This window comes from Microcaecilia unicolor, chromosome 14 (genome assembly GCF_901765095.1).
Source record: "Microcaecilia unicolor chromosome 14, aMicUni1.1, whole genome shotgun sequence".
Taxonomy (NCBI): Eukaryota; Metazoa; Chordata; class Amphibia; order Gymnophiona; family Siphonopidae; genus Microcaecilia; species Microcaecilia unicolor.
In genome coordinates this window covers 48,870,411-48,890,002 of record NC_044044.1, presented here as the reverse complement: position 1 = coordinate 48,890,002, position 19,592 = coordinate 48,870,411, and the positions used below count along the sequence as shown (strand labels likewise).

The following is a 19,592-nucleotide window of genomic DNA, read 5'->3' as shown; positions in this document are numbered from 1 at the left end:
CTTTAGCAACCCTACATCACCACTAAAAGCCAGTCCACTCTCAGCCAAAAACCTTTATTACTGCTGCCACCACTCTTCAAAACCACAGTAGCTCCAGAACGTCATTGCAGCTCATGTGCTCCTCGCTCCTCTCATGTTCTCTCATACGTTCTTGATGCTTCCAATCGTCAAAGCTGGTAACAAAAGCATGTGGTTTGGTCGAAAACCAGTTTATATGCAAAACGAAATGCATTGCCAGTAGATGGAGAATAAATGGCTCACTCCCTCGGCACTACTTGCCCATTGAGCAAGCTACCGTGTAGCAGCTCGTTAATAAGTACATGTCACTTGCTCCCGAGCCCACAGTTCCTAGTTGAGGCTGGGTAACTGGACCATCGGTTGTGGAAGCTTTCCGGCCCTCTGGCGATCAGCACTGTTCTGACATCATTTATGTCCTCTCACAAAGCAGAATCAGTTGTGGTTTCATACCAATAGAAATCAAACAAAATAAAACATGGAAAAGAAAATAAGATGATACCTTTTTTATTGGACATAACTTAATACATTTCTTGATTAGCTTTCGAAGGTTGCCCTTCTTCGTCAGATCGGAAATAAGCAAATGTGCTAGCTGACAGTATATATAAGTGAAAACATTCAAGCATTACTATGACAGTCTGACAGGGTGGGAGGATGGGGGTGGGTCGGAGGTATGCATGGGGACATCAAAGCATATCATTGATATTCTAACAGGATGGGTGTGGATAGGTGAGGGGTGGGGTGATCAACAGAGACATACAGCTTTATGGTTTATAATGGGCTAGGAACCCCAGATCCTTGTTAAGTCCTTTCTGTTGGGTGTTAAAATATTCAATCATTCTGACTTCAAAGGTCTTACGTTCTTGTATGGTTTTAAAGTTATCTTCATACCAGTAAGAGCTGGTTACCTTGTTTTCTTCTGTCAGAGTCTCACCTTGGACTCAGGATTCAAGGGCCCCATCCCCATTGCCTGCAGCTGCTTCGTACTCGTATCGCCCATCCCTGCTGCAACCACTGGCATTAACTTTTCTTCCTCTTCCAGTTTGACTTGTCTCTTGCCTGATCTGTTGCTAGTCGGGGGTCCTGGCCGTAATCCACTGACAAAAATATAAATCCAAAAGAGATATTAACAATTCTAATTCTTATCTTTTTTTCTTTCAAAGTTTGTGTTTAGACACATCAAGACTTACAATTCATTTAACAATAACAGTATCAACAACAACTGACAAAATGTCAACGAAAAATGATGTAAGCTGAAGTAGGTTGCAAAGAGTATGAAACATAGTCTATGTAGATATTGGTAGATGAAAGAAAAGGAAATATTTTGCTTGGTCACGTTACTATTAGTGTGTTAGAGTACTGACACAAACATTAATAAATGATATATAAGTCAGGGTTTCAGCAGAGTTTGTAGATTTATCGTGTTCCTGAAAAACACAACCACCGGAGTGTACAGGTAGGCTGCTACTCAAAGCCCACCTTGATGATAAGAAGAGCCTCCCCCCTCCCGACCTTTGGGCCCCCGGGCATGGGTGGGGATCTGTCCCCGGTGCCACAGCAAACCCATATCCTACAAAACATGTGTCATAAAGTAAGGGAACGAACACGCAGGCCGTGAAAGTAGAAATCTCCAGTCACCTGTCTCCAGTGCTGCCCCTTTACCCCTGCAGAGGGCTGGGATCTGTTATCGTAAGAGATTTTGTTTCTGTCCTGTAGGTAAATACCCATTCAGATCTCCTTTGAGATGTACATTCTAAAGACCTATATGGTGCTGTGCCACAAGAACTTACTGAATGGTTATAAGCTTTTCAGGACTGTATAATGATGCCTCAGCTTGGATGGATCTCTTTAAAAGTAAAATAAATGGGCCTATGCTTTAAAATAATTTTAAAATTTTTATTTGGATGAACTTGTGGATGTTTACTGGGTCTTGGCATACTACACTGCAGTGACTGACTCTTACAGAAGGTCATGGGGCTGAGAGCAGCAGGAGATTTTGGGAAATTGGAGCTGCAGCACCTGTTTCTCCAAGAATCTTGTTCCAGGTGGAGGGAGGCTCTTACTTCATTTTGCTGCAGGGAGATCTTGTTAATCCTGACTGCTTTCCTGAGCTGTGGTTGGGGGTGAAGGAGAGATTTCCCAGAAGATCAGAGCTTAGAGTACTGGAGACTTTGATAGGAAGAGATCAAGGCGATCGGAGTCGAGGTGTGGCTTACTAGTTAGAGAAGTGAGCCGCGGACCAAGAGAAGCCTGGGTTAATATAGCATTTCTCGCATTGATGTTTATGACCTCGGGCAAGTTGCTTCACCTTTCTCCATCTCAGGTACAAACTTAGTCTGTGTACTAGGCTCAGTTATGTCAGTAATGTGCATCATTTTCCAGTAATGCAGTTTAGTGGAAGAATTTTGACCATAATGTATATCAAATACCTGTATATAATATGTAAACTGCTTTAACTGTACTATTAAGACGGTTTGTGCTCTAACTGATTGGTTGTTCATTCCTTGAGACAGCTGATTATAGCAAAACTCTGGCCACAGTGGGTGTGATTGACTTTATATATATATATATATATATATATATATATATATATATATATATATATATATATATACATGCTTGAATCGTCAATTAAGTCAAAAGCCAAGTGTTTGCTTTTTTTCTTTTGTTTGCCACAGTTTTGGGTGGCTCCATTAAATTTGAACATTCCTTGGAGTTATAACAAAATTTTGGAAGAAAGGGTTTTTTTATGCTGATGAAGAGAATTTGATCCATTTTAAGTCCTTTCTACCCTGTTAATGTTTGTTGGGTGGAGGCGTAGGTGCTGAGGGTTTTTCCCTTTCTTACTTTTTTGTATTCCATAGGAATATAGTGTCTTAATAGTACTTTGCAAATTAGAAGAAAGAGGTTCTTATTTTTGGTTATATACACTCTTATTACTGAACAATAGTAGCTGCTTTAACTGTACCAGAGAAAGCCAGTATATCAAATCCCTTCTCCTTTCCCTTCCCCTTGAATGGCTTACCGTGGGACACGCTCAGGTGTTCTGTAGTAATTTTTGAATCTGTACGCACAAACCCCACGCTGAAATATATTTTTAATTTTAGTGCAGGGGGCATATGTGTGGGGGGGGGGGGGGTGGAGAGTGAACATTCCACTGACCCAACACAAATGTCTACCTTCTGCAACACAGCAAAACCAAAGCTCGTAATGGACACTATATAACCTTCTTCCCTTCGATCCCCACTGTACCCGAAACACGTGTACCTTTATCCGACCACATCACCACCTTGCACTTGTTTCTCTACCGGACTAGGCGAACACTTTTACGATACTTTGTAAGCCACATTGAGCCTGCAAATAGGTGGGAAAATGTGGGATAAATGTAACAAATAAATAACTTCTGCCCTAATCAGTGCATCTACATTATTACTACACGTTAACTGGTTAGCGTAGGATTAGCATGCAAGTCCTTACTTCCTACAAAATAGGCATTAATAAGTGCTCATGGTTTAGTTTTTTTTAATGGCTGTGTATTAATGGCAACATTAGATGGCAATTTAATTCAAAAATAGAAAATTGCCCATTTTTCAGCTGCAGTAAAAATAAATGGCCTTGGTGCACAGGAAAGACCATGTAAGGGTGCGCCAACGCAGGCTTTTACCGCAGCTTAGTAAAAGGGCCCCTTTAGTGGCTGTCTGTCGTTGGGAACCCACTTAGCATCCCCTCCCCCCTGAAAATAAAAACACCTGCAATTGAGATGGTTAACAGGACATGCAAGTCCTATTTTCGGAAAGAATAATGCATTTATAGGAAATCTTAAATGAAGCTTTGCCCCAATCAATATCGCTTGCTGACAAAAGCAAAGAAACTTCTTCCTTCCATCTTGTGTCCATTTTGAAGCATCCAGAAATATCTGTATTCACCCCCTGCCCGTAAAGGAAGCCCCAGTACAAAAGTAATAAAGCTTCTTTATCTTGGAGGAAATGTGAGAAAACTAATAAGGTTTTTCAGCTCGGAATCTCATCCACAGGACTCTCAAGGATAGCTGTCAGGTCTACCACAGAGTGCTCACCTTGTCTGTCAACCTGTCTCTGAACAGAATCTAGCAAATTTATCTTATGCAGAGGTGGCAATCAAATACCTCCTTCAGAAGTACATAAAATAGATCTCTCGGAGTACAAGACATCATTTGTGGAAAATTGAAAATGATATTTTATGTCTGAACTTGCAAATCCTTAATCTTTTGCTGAGTAAGCAATTTATCATGAGACCTTGTAGCCTGAACAAGTTTTAGCCTGTGAAACTTCATATTCTTTCTCTGCAGCCTTAGAGGTCTTGGTATCCAACTACTCTTCAAGCTTCTGAAGTTTGTTAGGCAAGTTTACCATAGACTTTAGAACAAAGTTATAGCTTATCTTATAGAGGGTGTCCAGAGCACGCCATAGAGAATCCAGAGTAATATCTGTAGGTTGAAAAAGAGGCAACAGGGGGTAGCTCCACAGTTGGAGATTGTCCAACCTTCAAACGAGGCCTTCTGTCTACCAGAGGACCACCATCAACTCTAGATGCTACTATGTCTTCCAGGAATGACACTGAGTCAAGTCTCGTTGCTGTTGTAGAATTCAGTGTGTGTGTGGGGGGGGGGGAGCATTGGCAGTGGCCTACTTCTACCATGTCAGGAAGTTCTGTGCTTCCTGCTGCATCACACAATTCTGATATCGCCAACCACCTTGGCCTCAAAGGAACTACTGGATCTGCTCAGTTGAGTGAAAGCTTCCATTCCTAATCCAGGCTCTTCCTCACACCCTGATCAATGGTTCGACTTTGAAGAAATTCTTTTCTCCTAAGTTGTGTGGCCTGTGACACAACCCGGAACACCTGGGTGGGCTGGCCACGAAGTTTTCATATGAAAATAATTCTTCCTGCTTCGTAGAAAGTGTAGCCCAGTATCATCCTTTGAGGACTCGAAAAAAAAAAAGAAAGGCATTTAAGCCAAGGGAATCCTCGAACACCTGTTGGCCTAATGCTTAGTGCCATGAGCTGAGATCTTGGGGAACTGGGTTCAATTCTCACGGCAGCTCCTTGTGATCCTGGGCAAATCACTTAATCCTCCATTGTCCCAGGTACAACAAACACCTTGGATTGTGAGCCCACTAGGGACAGAGAAAGTACCTGGATATATACAGTGCTGTGTACATCTGGTAGCACTATAGAAATGATTAGTAGTAGTAAAATGGGAAAATTCAAAAATCTCAAATTTCTGAGTAATGTGTATCAACAAATTATTTTTTTAATAGCAGAAACAGCTGTTGCCTGAAATTCTATCTGCTGTAACTCACATTGCTTTAAATGATTATCCACAGATGACCTCCCAATCTCAATCTCCACTCATTTCTCCACAGTTTCCTTGGAAAATTGAAATAATTAAAGAATTGTAGACATCGTACGCTTATCAGTTCTTGCCACTATTCGCCAGACATTTAAAAGAGAGACCTGTTTGTTAGGTTACTCTATAAGTCTAGAAAAAGTAGGGTATGAAACAGTTTGAGGAATAGGTACAATACCAAAATAAGATGAAGGGAGTTGTAGTTACATTTCCAGTAGATACCTTTTCAGAGGAGGGCAAACCTTGTAGGGACATGTCTCCAACTGAAGGAGAAAAGAGAGAAATCAGTGGGGGTGGGGTAGGATGACTCCCCCCCCCCCCCCCCGAGCTGAGAGAAGACCAAATTCTGGTGAGCCACCATGCCTTCTAAATGGGGGAAATTCTCTCATGGATGAATCCTGTGGCTACTGCTTTTAGTAAACATACATGGGTGCAGCGAAGGGCGACTAAAATGATAGCGGGGATGGGACGACTTCCCTATGAAGAAAGACTAAGGAGGCTAGGGCTTTTCAGCTTGGAGAAGTGACGGCTGAGGGGAGACATGATAGAGGTATATAAAATAATGAGTGAAGTGGATGTGAAGCGTCTGTTCACGCTTTCCAAAAATACTAGGACTAGGGGGCATGCGATGAAACTACAGTGTAGTAAATTTAAAACAAATCGGAGAAAACTTTTCTTCACCCAACGTGTAATTAAACTCTGGAATTCGTTGCCGGAGAACGTGGTGAAGGCGGTTAGCTTGGCAGAGTTTAAAAAGGGGTTAGACGGTTTCCTAAAGGACAAGTCCATAAACCGCTACTAAATGGACTTGGGAAAAATCCACAATTCCGGGAATAACATGTATAGAATGTTTGTTTGTACGTTTGGGAAGCTTGCCAGGTGCCCTTGGCCTGGATTGGTCGGTGTCGTGGACAGGATGCTGGGCTCGATGGACCCTTGGTCTTTTCCCAGTGTGGCATTACTTATGTACTTTATAATTTGGGGGGTATAAATGATTACAGAACTGAAACTGCCACTTTCTTGTATGTCTTCATTGGTCGAGGACTTTTTTTTTCACATTGGTGGACTTCAGAGAAAGAAATGGGGGTGGTGTCTCCTTTTAGAATCGGATGAGACTGCACAAAGTCATTAAATGTTGCTGCCTGTTTGTGGTTTGAAAGCTGCTGATGGATGGGAGCTGATCCTATCGCCAACTGGGAGCCTGGAAGGAATTTTATATCTAAGGATGGAAGGGCTCTTCTGTTCTCTATCATTCTACGTAATTAATCATCCAGATCTTGGGATGCATTGAAACAAGGCTGGGATGCTAAGGAACCTTTATCCTTGCAGCCTTGTGATCAGCTAGTGGAGGAAAACACAGAAGGGTGATTGAAAAAAAAAATAGGCAAAATCTCTTCTCTTTCTCCCTCCCCTTCTCTGTATCCGCTGCATTAGCGATCAGACTTCTGCAGTATGCATGAGAATGTTTGGTTGCATTGCACTCTGGCAGCAGAAAGGGTGGTTGCACTGGTATCTGCTACAGTGCACTCAAGTCTTCTAATGCTTGCCAAGTTTCTAGAAAATAAAGTGGTTTTATTTACTTAGTTGTGTGTGTTTTGTATTGATTTCATTTTATTTCCCTTTGTCTTTTAAGCTTCCTGGTGAAACTCTGGTGCCCAGGCTCTGGCTACAAACTGCTCGATGCTGAGCCTTGCGATTCTGCGAGGCTTCAAGGAAAGGGGAACGAGATTTGCACTGGGAAGCCCTACAAGGGACACTGGGATGCTAGAGGGTTTCGAAGACTGACCAGGCGCAGGGAACCAGCCTTCAACGACGCCTCTCTCTCTCCCTGCTGCTCTGCCCGACTCGGTGAGTTCCACCCTGTGACCTTCTGCTTACAGTAGGGCATCCCAGACCTGTCCCGGAGACCCCACAGGCAGTCGAGTTCTGAGGATACCTACAATAAATATGCATGAGATAAATTTGCATACGTAGGAATCCCAGAATATGCAGACTGATCTTATGCAGATATGCTGAAAACTCAACTGACTGGGATCTCCAGGATAGGCTTTGGGGAGCCTGAGCTTAGTGTGGCTGGAGTGGTCTTAGCCAATCTGATTCTAGATTGTTCGATCATGCCTTTGTTTCGGCACTGCTCCTCCCCCCCCCCCCCCCCCCCAAAAAAAAAAAGAATTTTACTGTAGTTTATTGGACTTATATTTGGAGCATTTGGATTGGAGCTTTGGGATGAGGTTGGAAGATTACATTTTTCCACAGCATGATTTAAATGGCCCTTTGTTTCAATATTAAGCAAAATGGGGGAGGGGGAAAGCTATCCCTCCAACATTCGTGGAAAGAGCAATATAATTTATTATGTTAAAATATCTGCGTTTTGGCCATGCATAAGACCTGTTCCAGAAACGGATGAAAAGCAAATTGATGGTGAGGGTGAAATGCTTCAGATATGGTGTTCTCACACTGTAAATATATACACCCGGGTACGTTTGCTAGAATTCCCTTAACCCGGCACAGTTTGGGGTTCAGAATTCACACTAAGGCAATTACTCCTGTGCTTACGATGTTCCCATCTACTTTATAATTAATAGAGAGGGGGAAGGGGGCAAGAGAGGGGGGAGTTTAAGAGTAGTACCACATACATGGTGGTTTGACAGGCCACTTGCTCAATGTGTGTGCATCACAACCCTCCTCCTTGGGAAGAAATCTCCTCCCGTCATTCCCAATTGTTGCTTTGGGGGGGTCTTTGGTGGAAGCAGATGCAGTCATCTGGTTTAGCAGTGAGTGAAGATCTAGAAGAGCTCTGATAGGTGCTCAGACTCTGATGCTACAGTCGCACGGACCCTGAGTGGTCTAGAACAAACCACTTTATCTTGTGTCTGTTTTTATGAGCGTCTGTGGGAGTGATACTCTAAAGTGCATCTATTCTATAAAAGAAATTAGGCACCTATAAATTATCTTGCACGCATACAGCTGGATTCAGTTGCATTTCGTTAGTCTTATAGCCTTCTACAAAGAACAAGTTCTAAGCGGGTAATGTCAAGAAAAGGAGCATATTCCAGATAGTTGCACAAAATGATCACAATCTTAGGGAAAAAACTTAACCTCTATAAGCTAAGAAAGATATTTTTTTAAAAAGGAAAGTCTTTAATAATTTTCGAAACTCAAAATAGTGTTCTATTTGCCTAAGAGAAGAAGGAAGGGAGTTCCAACTGATAAGTTCATGAACACTGCAAAAACCGTAGACCCTTTACGAAGAGTAGGAAATCCTAACGTAAACAGATTTCTAGTAACTCTACCATGATTCTTACTAGTAAATGATTCTCAAGATTCAGTATCGGAAAAAATCGGTTCCGAACGGTTTGGGCATGAAGAGTTACACCAACTGAAATTGTATTAAATTCCGGTGCAAGAGTTGGGCGTGGATCCACACTATTCTATAAGTCTTCATGCATTTTAAGGGAACGCCCCTTTTAAAAAAAAAATTGGATTTGCTCACACCTTTTTCACTAGTAGCTCAAGGTGAGTTACATTCAGGCACTCTGGGTATTTTACTGTCCCTGGAGGGCTCAAAATCCTAATTTTTTTTTGTACCTTAGGCAATGGAGGGTTAAGTGACTTGCCCAAGATCACAAGGAGCTGCAGTTGCAGGTCCGCACGGAAACACTTAGGTGCTCTTCTAGAAATGGGCGCATAAGTGTGTTTTCACACTGATCAGCCGTTTTTGCCCCCATTCGGCGTCTTGCGTTTGAAAGTAGCGCCTAACGTTAGGCACCATGGGGCAGGCTCTATATATGGCGCCTAAAAACTCCACGCAGAATAAATTTCTGCCTAAGTGTATTCTGTAAGCGGTGCCTCTACTTAGGTGCGGTATATAGAATACGCTTAGTTGATATCCACATCCATTTACACCAAGGGAAATGTAGCGTAAATGGCCAATGTGTAGATTTAGGTGTACGGGGGCATATCCTATAACAGTGTGCGTAAATTTTAAAACGCCTACAAAAACGCCCATTTCCCTGCACATAACCATGCCACTTTTTGTCTGCACGCATTAGAATTTAGGCGCAGTTCATACGCCAAATGTGTTTGCATAAATTCTAATGATCGCAAATCAGTGCTCATTATTGCTCATAAAGACCTGTTATCAATGCTGATTAACTTGTTAAACCAATTAAGTTGCGTGCGTTGTTATAGAGTACGCTTGGATTTCGGCGCGATATATAGAATCTGGGGCAAATGTAGAATTCTCCTGTTAACGTCGCCCATAGAACTACATAAGTGGTTGTTCCTAAATGCCAGGTAAGTGCGTAACTTATAATAGTCCATAGGTTATGTGCGTTGTGTGCACACCCTGCCCTTCTCAAACACCCACGGGTGGATTTTTCCTGCTACATGTAGATATGCCATTATTCTAATCGTTTACGCCTGTAATTGGCACATAAATGTTACGGCCCACTTTATAGAATTATCCCCTGTAGAATTACCCCCTAAGGCCTAGGGCCTGTTTGACTAATTCTGCTGATAGTGATTTGCTGCCTGTGTACGGAAGAAGAACAGGACTTGGGTGATTGTGTCTGATGACCTTAAAGTGTCCAAACGGGTAGATAAGGCAAAGGCCAAAGCCAGAAGGATGCTCGGGTGCATAAGGGGAGGGATGACCAGCAGGAATAAAGAAGTGATAGTGCCTTTGTATAAGTCCGAGACCCCGTTTAGAATGCTGCGTGCAATTCTGGAGACCACACCTACAGAAAGATATAAACAGGATGGAGTCGGTCCAGAGGGCGGCTACAAAATTGGTCAGCGGTCTCTGTCATAAAACATATAAGGAAAGGCTTATGAACCTCAACATGTATACGCTGGGAGAGAGGGGGATATTTAAATACCTCAGTGGTGTTTATGTGCAGGAGGAGAGCCTTTTCCAATTGAAGGAAAAAAACTCTGGAATGAGAGAACCTAGGATGAAGTTAAGAGGAAATAGGCCAAAGAAGAATGTAAGAAAATACTCTTTCACGGAAAGGGTGGTGGATGTGTGGAATGGTCTCCCGGTGGAGGTCGTGGAGACAAAGACTGTCAAATTTCAAAAAGGTGTGGGAGAAGCATGTGGGATCCCTTGGAAAAAGGAGTAGCTAGTGGTTACTGAGGCCCTTATCTGCCATGTTTCTAAGAAATTGGGAGGAGGTGCTTCTTAAGCAGTGGTGAAAAGTAAAAACTTATTAAATGAAGGGATGCCTCTTTTTTTTGTTACATTTGTACCCCGCGCTTTCCAACTCATGGCAGGCTCAATGCGGCTTACATGGGGCAATGGAGGGTTAAGTGACTTGCCCAGAGTCACAAGGAGCTGCCTGTGCCTGAAGTGGGACTCGAACTCAGTTCCTCAGTTCCCCAGGACCAAAGTCCACCACCCTAACCACTAGGCCACTCCTCCACTGTTGCTACTATTTGAGATTCTACATGGAATGTTGCTATTCCACTAGCAACATTCCATGTATGTAGACGTTGGCCCTTGCAGATCAGCAATGTGGCCGCGCAGGCTTCTGCTTCTTTGAGTCTGACGTCCTGCACGTACGTGCAGGATGTCAGACTCACAGAAACAGAAGCCTGCACAGCCTTCTACATGGAATGTTGCTAGTGGAATAGTATGTAGAATATAGGGTAGCATGTAGGAATAGCAGGTAGAATAGCATGTAGAATCTCCAGTAGTAGCAACATTCCTTTTTTTTTTAATTATTTTATTTATCATTTTCACATTATTTACAAGCATTACTACTTGGATAAGAAAAACAGTTGGAAAATCTTCAAATTAAACAAAATCCAGGAAACCATTCAAAACTTACATTAGACCACCCTTTCGGGGCTGAGAGCCGTTAACTTAGGAGAAAGTATATTCATTAAAATAAATTTCAAGATGCAATCTTGCATTAGCAGATTATTATAACCCCCCATTTCATAACACTTTGCCCTTTATTAAATCTTGAAGCCAAACAAGACGGTTTAAACTCAACAAGTACTATAATAATTTTTTCTGAGAAATAAATTGTTTTAAATGTTCAGGATTAAAGAAAACATATTTCGTCCCCAAATATTTTATATTGCATTTACACGGATAATTCAAGTGGAATGTGGCTCCTAAAGATAAAGTTTCTGATCGAAGTGCAAGAAAATCCTTCCTCTTTGTTTGGGTTAGTTTAGTAACATCTGGGAAAACCCAGATTTTCCCTCCATAAAATGGAGTTTGTATATTCTTCAAAGCCATTTTCCTGACGAGTTCTAGATCTTGGGGAAATACAAATGAAACCAACAAAGTCTGTCGCTCATGTTCATCAGACAACGTCGTTTCCAACAATTCAGAAGCATTCAATTCTGGCTGTTCCAATCTATACCCAGTTTTCTTTGTAGGTAGGTAATAAATTTTAGTTACTGGAGGTATATTTTCCGAAGAAAAATTTAAATTTTCCAACAAATATCTTTTGAAAATCTCTAAAGGAGTATATATTAAAGTCCGTGGAAAATTCAAAAATCGTAAATTTAACCTCCTATTAAAATTTTCAAAATACTCCAATTTATTGTGAATCAACATATTATCTTGTATCAATTTTGCTGAGGTTTCTTTTAATTTAAGGTTTTCATTTGACAAAGTCTTAATTTTTTCAGAAACCTCCTCTTTCATAGAGGTAAATGCAATAGATAAATCCTTCACATTACTCACTAATGGTTCGATTTTACTCGTTGAAATCATCACCATCTGCAAAGATTCCCATATTGCTTCAAGAGTCACCGCCGGCGAGGAGATATGAGATATTCCTGATCTCTGTTCCTTCTTACTCTCAGCCGTAGTAGCAACATCAACATCATGTAGAATCTCCAACAGTAGCAACATTCCATGTAGAATCTCTAACCCTAACCACTAGGCCACTCCTCCACTCCATTTTTGAACAATGGAGAAGACGTATGATTGTAAATAAAAAGTAATGTTTATTACAAGAAGTCGAGTTGTTGTAATAAACATTAAGTTTTATTTACAATCATACGTCTTCTCCATTGTTTGAAAAGAGCCTATCTTCCCCACCCCCTCTTTGTTTTTCCCTTACTTTGTTTCGTGGGTATCAAGTGCACCTCCACACTCTGTGTGGTACTCCCACGCCTTGTGTGTTTTTTTAGATCTTATTTTTGAAAACAGAAGGGCCCTGTGTGGAAAACAAGACGTTCGTAAAGTGACGTTTTTCTATATATTTTGTGACGTTAATATTTCAACACATGAAAGAAATGGGTAATACTGAGGGGAGGGGAGAGGAGGGCCGATTTATGTCATTTGCTGTGTGTGCTGCTTTGTCCCCAAAATGTGCTTGTTTCAGAGATAAAGAGGATGCAGAAACAAATACTTTTGGCATTTGGCCTTGGAGTGAGAACCCGAATAGGCAGAGGGGTATAAATCTCTTACGAAAAAAAGGAATCAAACACTCCAGCGAAGCCACTAGGGGTGGTGAGGGGAGCAGTTTGTCCGGAATAGCTGGTCTCGGTAGTGTTAAACTTTATTTTTTTTTTCCCCTTTTATACTACTTTTTTTCTTTTTTTCACGAGGGTGAGGACATTTTGGTTTACAGCTTTCTGGAGAAATCTGATCCTTCCTTCAGAACAAAGGCCCCTGAACAGGAGGAAGAAGTAGGCTGCCTTTTCTTTTCTCTCTCTTCCTTCTCTTGTCTCTTGCACTCCCTCTCTCCTCCTCCCCAACCTTTCAAATCCTTCTGAATGCAAGGGATGGGAGTGGTGGTGGAGAGAGAGCATACTCCTAGGCCCGGCTCCCATCTCCTAGGCAACCGTGGGGACTTTTGTTTCTATGGTGATAAATGGGTGAAAATCCAGCGTCTGGGACAAAAGCACCCCCCTCAACCCATTCCCATCTCCCTCCAATGATGGGAGAAAACCAGAACGCGAGGTTTTTACTGTTGTATTTTACCATGACCTGGATGCCGTTGCCTTGGTAACCTGACACGGCCTACCCCTTCTTTTCTTACCCATAATGCCTTGTGAAAGGACATAGGAAAGCATGAGAGACAATTGAAGGGGTTATGACCGCAGACATAGTAGAAATAGTTTTCCAAGTGTTGTCTTTATCTTTCTCGTGAAAGAGGGGAGAATAGTGGATAGTTTGATTGCCTCTCCAATGGGCTTACCTTGGCCTAAATTCTCCCTTTCTTCCACCCTAGTCTCCTTCCTTAAGACTCTTTTTTTTTTTTTTTAAATCTAAATGTACTTTGATGTATTTATTTTTGGAGTGCACACCACTTGGTTTTTAAGATGATTTCCTCCCCTGAGGTCCCACTTCACCTGTTGGCTTTGGGTTCATATGTTTGAATACCTATAGGGTGATATGTCTCCTCCCCAAAAGTAGTCATCTCAGTTGTCCATGCTGGGTTCATACTGGGCATGTCTAGGTGGATTTGGTAGCTGTTTCGTTTCTTGATCGGTACCCCCCCCCCCCCCCCCCCCCCCCACACACACACACACACTGGACGGTAATTTTGGATTTGGTGCACTCTCATTCCGTAGTAGAAATTATTTTTTTAATTTTCTACCGTGCGTGACGTTTCTGGCAGTAATCAGCAGTTGGCGCACGTTGAACGGTTACCGCGCATGTAGCATTGCGAGCCCTTACCGCTAGATCAGTGGGAGGCAGTAAGGGCTCAGGCCATAATTAAGCACACGCTAGTTTTAATTTTAGCTCCCGCCTATTTCCTGGCCCATTAAAAAAGGCCCTTTTCCCCAACGCGGTAAAAAAAAATGGCTCGTCGTGCATCAGAAGCACAACCCACACTACCACAGGCCACTTTTTACTGCAGCTTAGTAAAAGGGACCGCTAAGTGATTTGTCCAAGATCACAAGGAGCAGCAGTGGGATTTGACCAGGATGGTCTTGATTAGATATGGATAGGCTTGAGTGCAAATTTAAGGGGCTTAAACGTTAGCTTCAGAACTTTTAGTAGATGAAAGAGTGCTGGGAAGACTTCTACGGTCTTTGCCCTGACAATGGCAAGGACAAATTAAACTCTGGTATACATATAAAATATTGCATACCATGTAAAATGAGTTTATCTTGTTAGGCAGACTGGATGGACCATACAGGTCTTTTATCTGCCATCATTTACTTCGTTACCGCTGGATGTCAAGACCAGTGCTCTAACCACTAGGCCACTCCTCTACTTAAAATGCTTGAGTCACTTAAAAATTACAGGGTCGATATTCAAAGTGATTTAATGGGCCTGAAAGAGCTCCTGGTCAGTAAAATCGCTTGTTTGGTGCTAATCGGTTAGGCCTGCTGAATAATCACCACTGAATGAAAGCTGGCTATTTTGTGGGCAGCCTGGGCACAGAGTCAGCACTTAGGCGATTAAGTGTCGATATTCAGTAGTTAACTGCTTAAGTTAAGCAGCCATATTGGACCACATAAAACTCAGGCGTTGTTGCTTAGGCGGTTAAGTTCTGAATATCACACTTAACCAGATAGAATACTCCAAACAACTAAACAGACTATCAAAAAATTATTCCAAATTCCAAAATTATTAATTTTACCCCAACCATAGAAATCATGAATCGTTAATCAAATTCAAAATCTTTATTGATAAAAATACATATGCTTTCTGCATGCTAAATATTTATTTTATTTATTTAGATTTTTTGCTCACACCTTTTTCAGTAGTAGCTCAAGGAGAGTTACATTCAGGTACTCTGGATATTTCTCTGTCCCAGGAGGGCTCACAATCTACGTTTGTGCCTGAGGTAGTGGAGGGTTAGGTGACTTGCCCAAGATCACAAGGAGCAGCAGCGGGATTTGAACCGGCCACCTCTGGATTGCAAGACTGGTGCTCTAACCACTAGGCCACTCCTCCACTCAGTAACATTCCGTGTAGAATCTCCAATAGTAGCAACATTCCATGTTCCACTGCACTAACCACTAGGCTACTCCTCCATTAGGAGCATTCCATGTAGAAGCCTGCCCTTGCAGATCAGCAACACGGCCGCGCAGGCTTCTGCTTCTGTGAGTCTGACGTGCAGGACGTGCAGGACGTCAGACTCACAGAAACAGAAGCCTGCGCGGCCGCCCTGCTGATCTGCAAGGGCAGGCTTCTGTTTCTCTGTCCCAGGGGGGCTCACAATCTAAGTTTGTACCTGAGGCAATGGAGGGTTAAGTGACTTGCCCAAGATCACAAGGAGCAGCAGTGGGATTTGAACCGGCCACCTCTGGATTGCAAGACCAGTGCTCTAACCACTAGGCCACTCCTCCACTCAGCAACATTCCATGTAGAATCACCAATAATAGCAACATTCCATGTTCCACTGCACTAACCACTAAGCCACTCCTCCACTGTTCAATAGCAGGGAGTACTGTTGTCCACTGTTGAGGTGTTGGAAGAATGTTCTAGCTTGAATTAATAGATTGTAAGTGAGAGAGTTTTAAACATATGCATTTTTATAAATAAAGATTTTGAATTGGCTTATGGTGATTAAGGTTTCATGACTTCTATGTATTGGGGTAAACTTAACCAGATAAGAGAGAGTCAGCCACATAAACCTGGATATTCAACATCTGTACCCAGAAGTGACCTGACATTCAATATCTGGGAATAACACCACTGCTGGCTTAAAAAAACCCCCAACAACATAAAAATGTTCGCTTCCGCAGGCTGAATGTCTACTTCTATCTGATTGGTTCGGCTCTGTGCGTAATCTCAGTCTGTTGCAGTGGCGTAGCCAAGGGTGGGCTTGGGTGGGCCCAGGCCCACCCACTTTGGGTTCAGGCCCACCCAGTAGCGGCATACCTATGATGTGGCTGGCAGGGATCCCCAAGCCCCACCAGCCGAAAACTCCCAACAAGTGTCCCTCCTGCGTACCTTGTAAGTAGCAGATCTTCGCCTGCAGTGAGCAGTGACATACGTACTGCTCGCACCGGCCCCACAGCCTTCCCTCTGATGTATTTCTGCCTAGGCGGAAACAGGAAGTTGCATCAGAGGGAACGGTGTGGGGCCAACATGAGCAGTGTGTATTAGTTGCTGCTCACTGCTGGTGAAAATCTGCTATTTAAAAGGTATACGGGAGAGGGGGGATGTTTGAGAGACCTTATGGCATGCAGGCAAGAGGAGAGACCAAATCACCTTTGGGACGGGGCGAGGTTCTTCTGCCCACCCATCTTGGGCCCAGGCCCACCCAAAATTGGGTGTCTGGCTACACCCCTGGTCTGTTGTATTTGTCTTGCAACCTTTATTCTTGTGCTGATATTTCTCTCCTTTTCTTTTTTTTCTTTTCCCTCTTCCAAAGAGTTGGTGCATTTATTTTCTCCTAAGACGTGTCCAACCAGCTGATCAAAATAGAGTCCCTCAAGGTCAAAGTTGACTTCCTGAAGGTGCCCCTAGGCCTGAAGAAGCCTGCTCTGAAGGAGGCGGCTGCTGCCTTGGCCGCAGTTCCTGGCACTGGGAGACCCAAGTCGGTGAACTTGGACCGCGGCAAAGCCCGTCGCGCGGACACCATGGACAACGAGTCGCAGTACTCGGGATACTCCTACAAATCGGGACATTCTCGGAGCTCCCGGAAACACAGGTGGGTTGCTCACATCTTCTTCTCCTAGAAACATGTTCCCTCCTTTGTGAACCTTGGTGCGGCAGTCTTATGGTAGTGCTTTAGATCTGACACGGTTTAATGCATCATCACTCAGTAACAAACTGTAGAAATGATTAGACTAAAAGGATTTATAATCTGTAACATTGGGGTGGAGTACAATCAAATATACATAAATCAAAAAATACATTAAATAGAACAGACTATGAAAAAAAAAAAAGCATACATACATACAAATAAAATAAAAATATAAAAATTATTTAAAATGTAATAGCAAAAACTCCTGAAAATGCTCAAGCTTTATCCAGCGTAAGTATAAGGCCTGAACATTTTAGGGAGTCTCGTTATTACGTTTTTAATTGCGTTGTTGTTATTTTGTCAGCCCCTCTGCGCACTTCAGTTGCTTAGTGGGACAGAAGTTGATGACCTGGTGCTCCGTGGCTGACATTTTGAGTGTTGTAATGAATTTCTTTTTAAATTAATCCGATTCTTTTTTTCAATTTCTTTTATGCAGAGATCGGCGGGACCGACACCGATCGAAAAGCAGGGATGGGAGCCGTGGAGACAAGTCTGTGACTATCCAGGCCCCTGGGGAGCCCCTGCTGGACAATGAGTCAACGAGGGGAGAAGAGAGGGTGAGAGGACATTTCGAACAAGCAGTATTTAGAAAAGGAACCCAAAATATCGCATTGACACAGTGCTGTGATATAGCACTTACAATCTCTTTTGGGGGAAGGATAAAAAGGATTCAGAATTTTAATTTAGGAGGGGGCAATAAACGGATAAAAGCAGATGTAATAGCTGGGGAGCAGGGAATTTAACTCACCTTGAATTTGGAAAAGGTGATATATATATATATACAGTGGTGGAAATAAGTATTTGATCCCTTGCTGATTTTGTAAGTTTGCCCACTGACAAAGACATGAGCAGCCCATAATTGAAGGGTAGGTTATTGGTAACAGTGAGAGATAGCACATCACAAATTAAATCCGGAAAATCACATTGTGGAAAGTATATGAATTTATTTGCATTCTGCAGAGGGAAATAAGTATTTGATCCCCCACCAACCAGTAAGAGATCTGGCCCCTACAGACCAGGTAGATGCTCCAAATCAACTCGTTACCTGCATGACAGACAGCTGTCGGCAATGGTCACCTGTATGAAAGACACCTGTCCACAGACTCAGTGAATCAGTCAGACTCTAACCTCTACAAAATGGCCAAGAGCAAGGAGCTGTCTAAGGATGTCAGGGACAAGATCATACACCTGCACAAGGCTGGAATGGGCTACAAAACCATCAGTAAGACGCTGGGCGAGAAGGAGACAACTGTTGGTGCCATAGTAAGAAAATGGAAGAAGTACAAAATGACTGTCAATCGACAAAGATCTGGGGCTCCACGCAAAATCTCACCTCGTGGGGTATCCTTGATCATGAGGAAGGTTAGAAATCAGCCTACAACTACAAGGGGGGAACTTGTCAATGATCTCAAGGCAGCTGGGACCACTGTCAACACGAAAACCATTGGTAACACATTACGACATAACGGATTGCAATCCTGCAGTGCCCGCAAGGTCCCCCTGCTCCGGAAGGCACATGTGACGGCCCGTCTGAAGTTTGCCAGTGAACACCTGGATGATGCCGAGAGTGATTGGGAGAAGGTGCTGTGGTCAGATGAGACAAAAATTGAGCTCTTTGGCATGAACTCAACTCGCCGTGTTTGGAGGAAGAGAAATGCTGCCTATGACCCAAAGAACACCGTCCCCACTGTCAAGCATGGAGGTGGAAATGTTATGTTTTGGGGGTGTTTCTCTGCTAAGGGCACAGGACTACTTCACCGCATCAATGGGAGAATGGATGGGGCCATGTACCGTACAATTCTGAGTGACAACCTCCTTCCCTCCGCCAGGGCCTTAAAAATGGGTCGTGGCTGGGTCTTCCAGCACGACAATGACCCAAAACATACAGCCAAGGCAACAAAGGAGTGGCTCAGGAAGAAGCACATTAGGGTCATGGAGTGGCCTAGCCAGTCACCAGACCTTAATCCCATTGAAAACTTATGGAGGGAGCTGAAGCTGCGAGTTGCCAAGCGACAGCCCAGAACTCTTAATGATTTAGAGATGATCTGCAAAGAGGAGTGGACCAAAATTCCTCCTGACATGTGTGCAAACCTCATCATCAACTACAGAAGACGTCTGACCGCTGTGCTTGCCAACAAGGGTTTTGCCACCAAGTATTAGGTCTTGTTTGCCAGAGGGATTAAATACTTATTTCCCTCTGCAGAATGCAAATAAATTCATATACTTTCCACAATGTGATTTTCCGGATTTAATTTGTGATGTGCTATCTCTCACTGTTACCAATAACCTACCCTTCAATTATGGGCTGCTCATGTCTTTGTCAGTGGGCAAACTTACAAAATCAGCAAGGGATCAAATACTTATTTCCACCACTGTATATATATATATATATATACACATACATACACACACACTAGTGCAACCATGCCCATTTCCTCAACAATGAAACGGGCCTTAGGAAGGCTATCATGTAAGCTTTTTTTTTTTTCTCCCTCCCCTCCATGTCC

At 42.9% G+C, this 19,592-nt stretch overlaps 1 protein-coding gene across 1 annotated transcript in view; it reads left to right on the top strand.

The window, feature by feature from the left end:
- The first annotated feature begins 7,175 nt into the window (after window positions 1-7,175).
- LOC115457777 (vang-like protein 2) overlaps window positions 7,176-19,592 on the top strand; it is a 42,107-nt gene continuing 29,690 nt past the window's right edge. Inside the window, exons 1-3 of the mRNA XM_030187367.1 lie at window positions 7,176-7,252; window positions 16,711-16,989; window positions 17,522-17,642. Coding sequence (XP_030043227.1) covers window positions 16,919-16,989; window positions 17,522-17,642 — 192 coding nt within the window. The 5' untranslated portion in view covers window positions 7,176-7,252; window positions 16,711-16,918. The remainder of the gene's footprint in view (window positions 7,253-16,710; window positions 16,990-17,521; window positions 17,643-19,592) is intronic.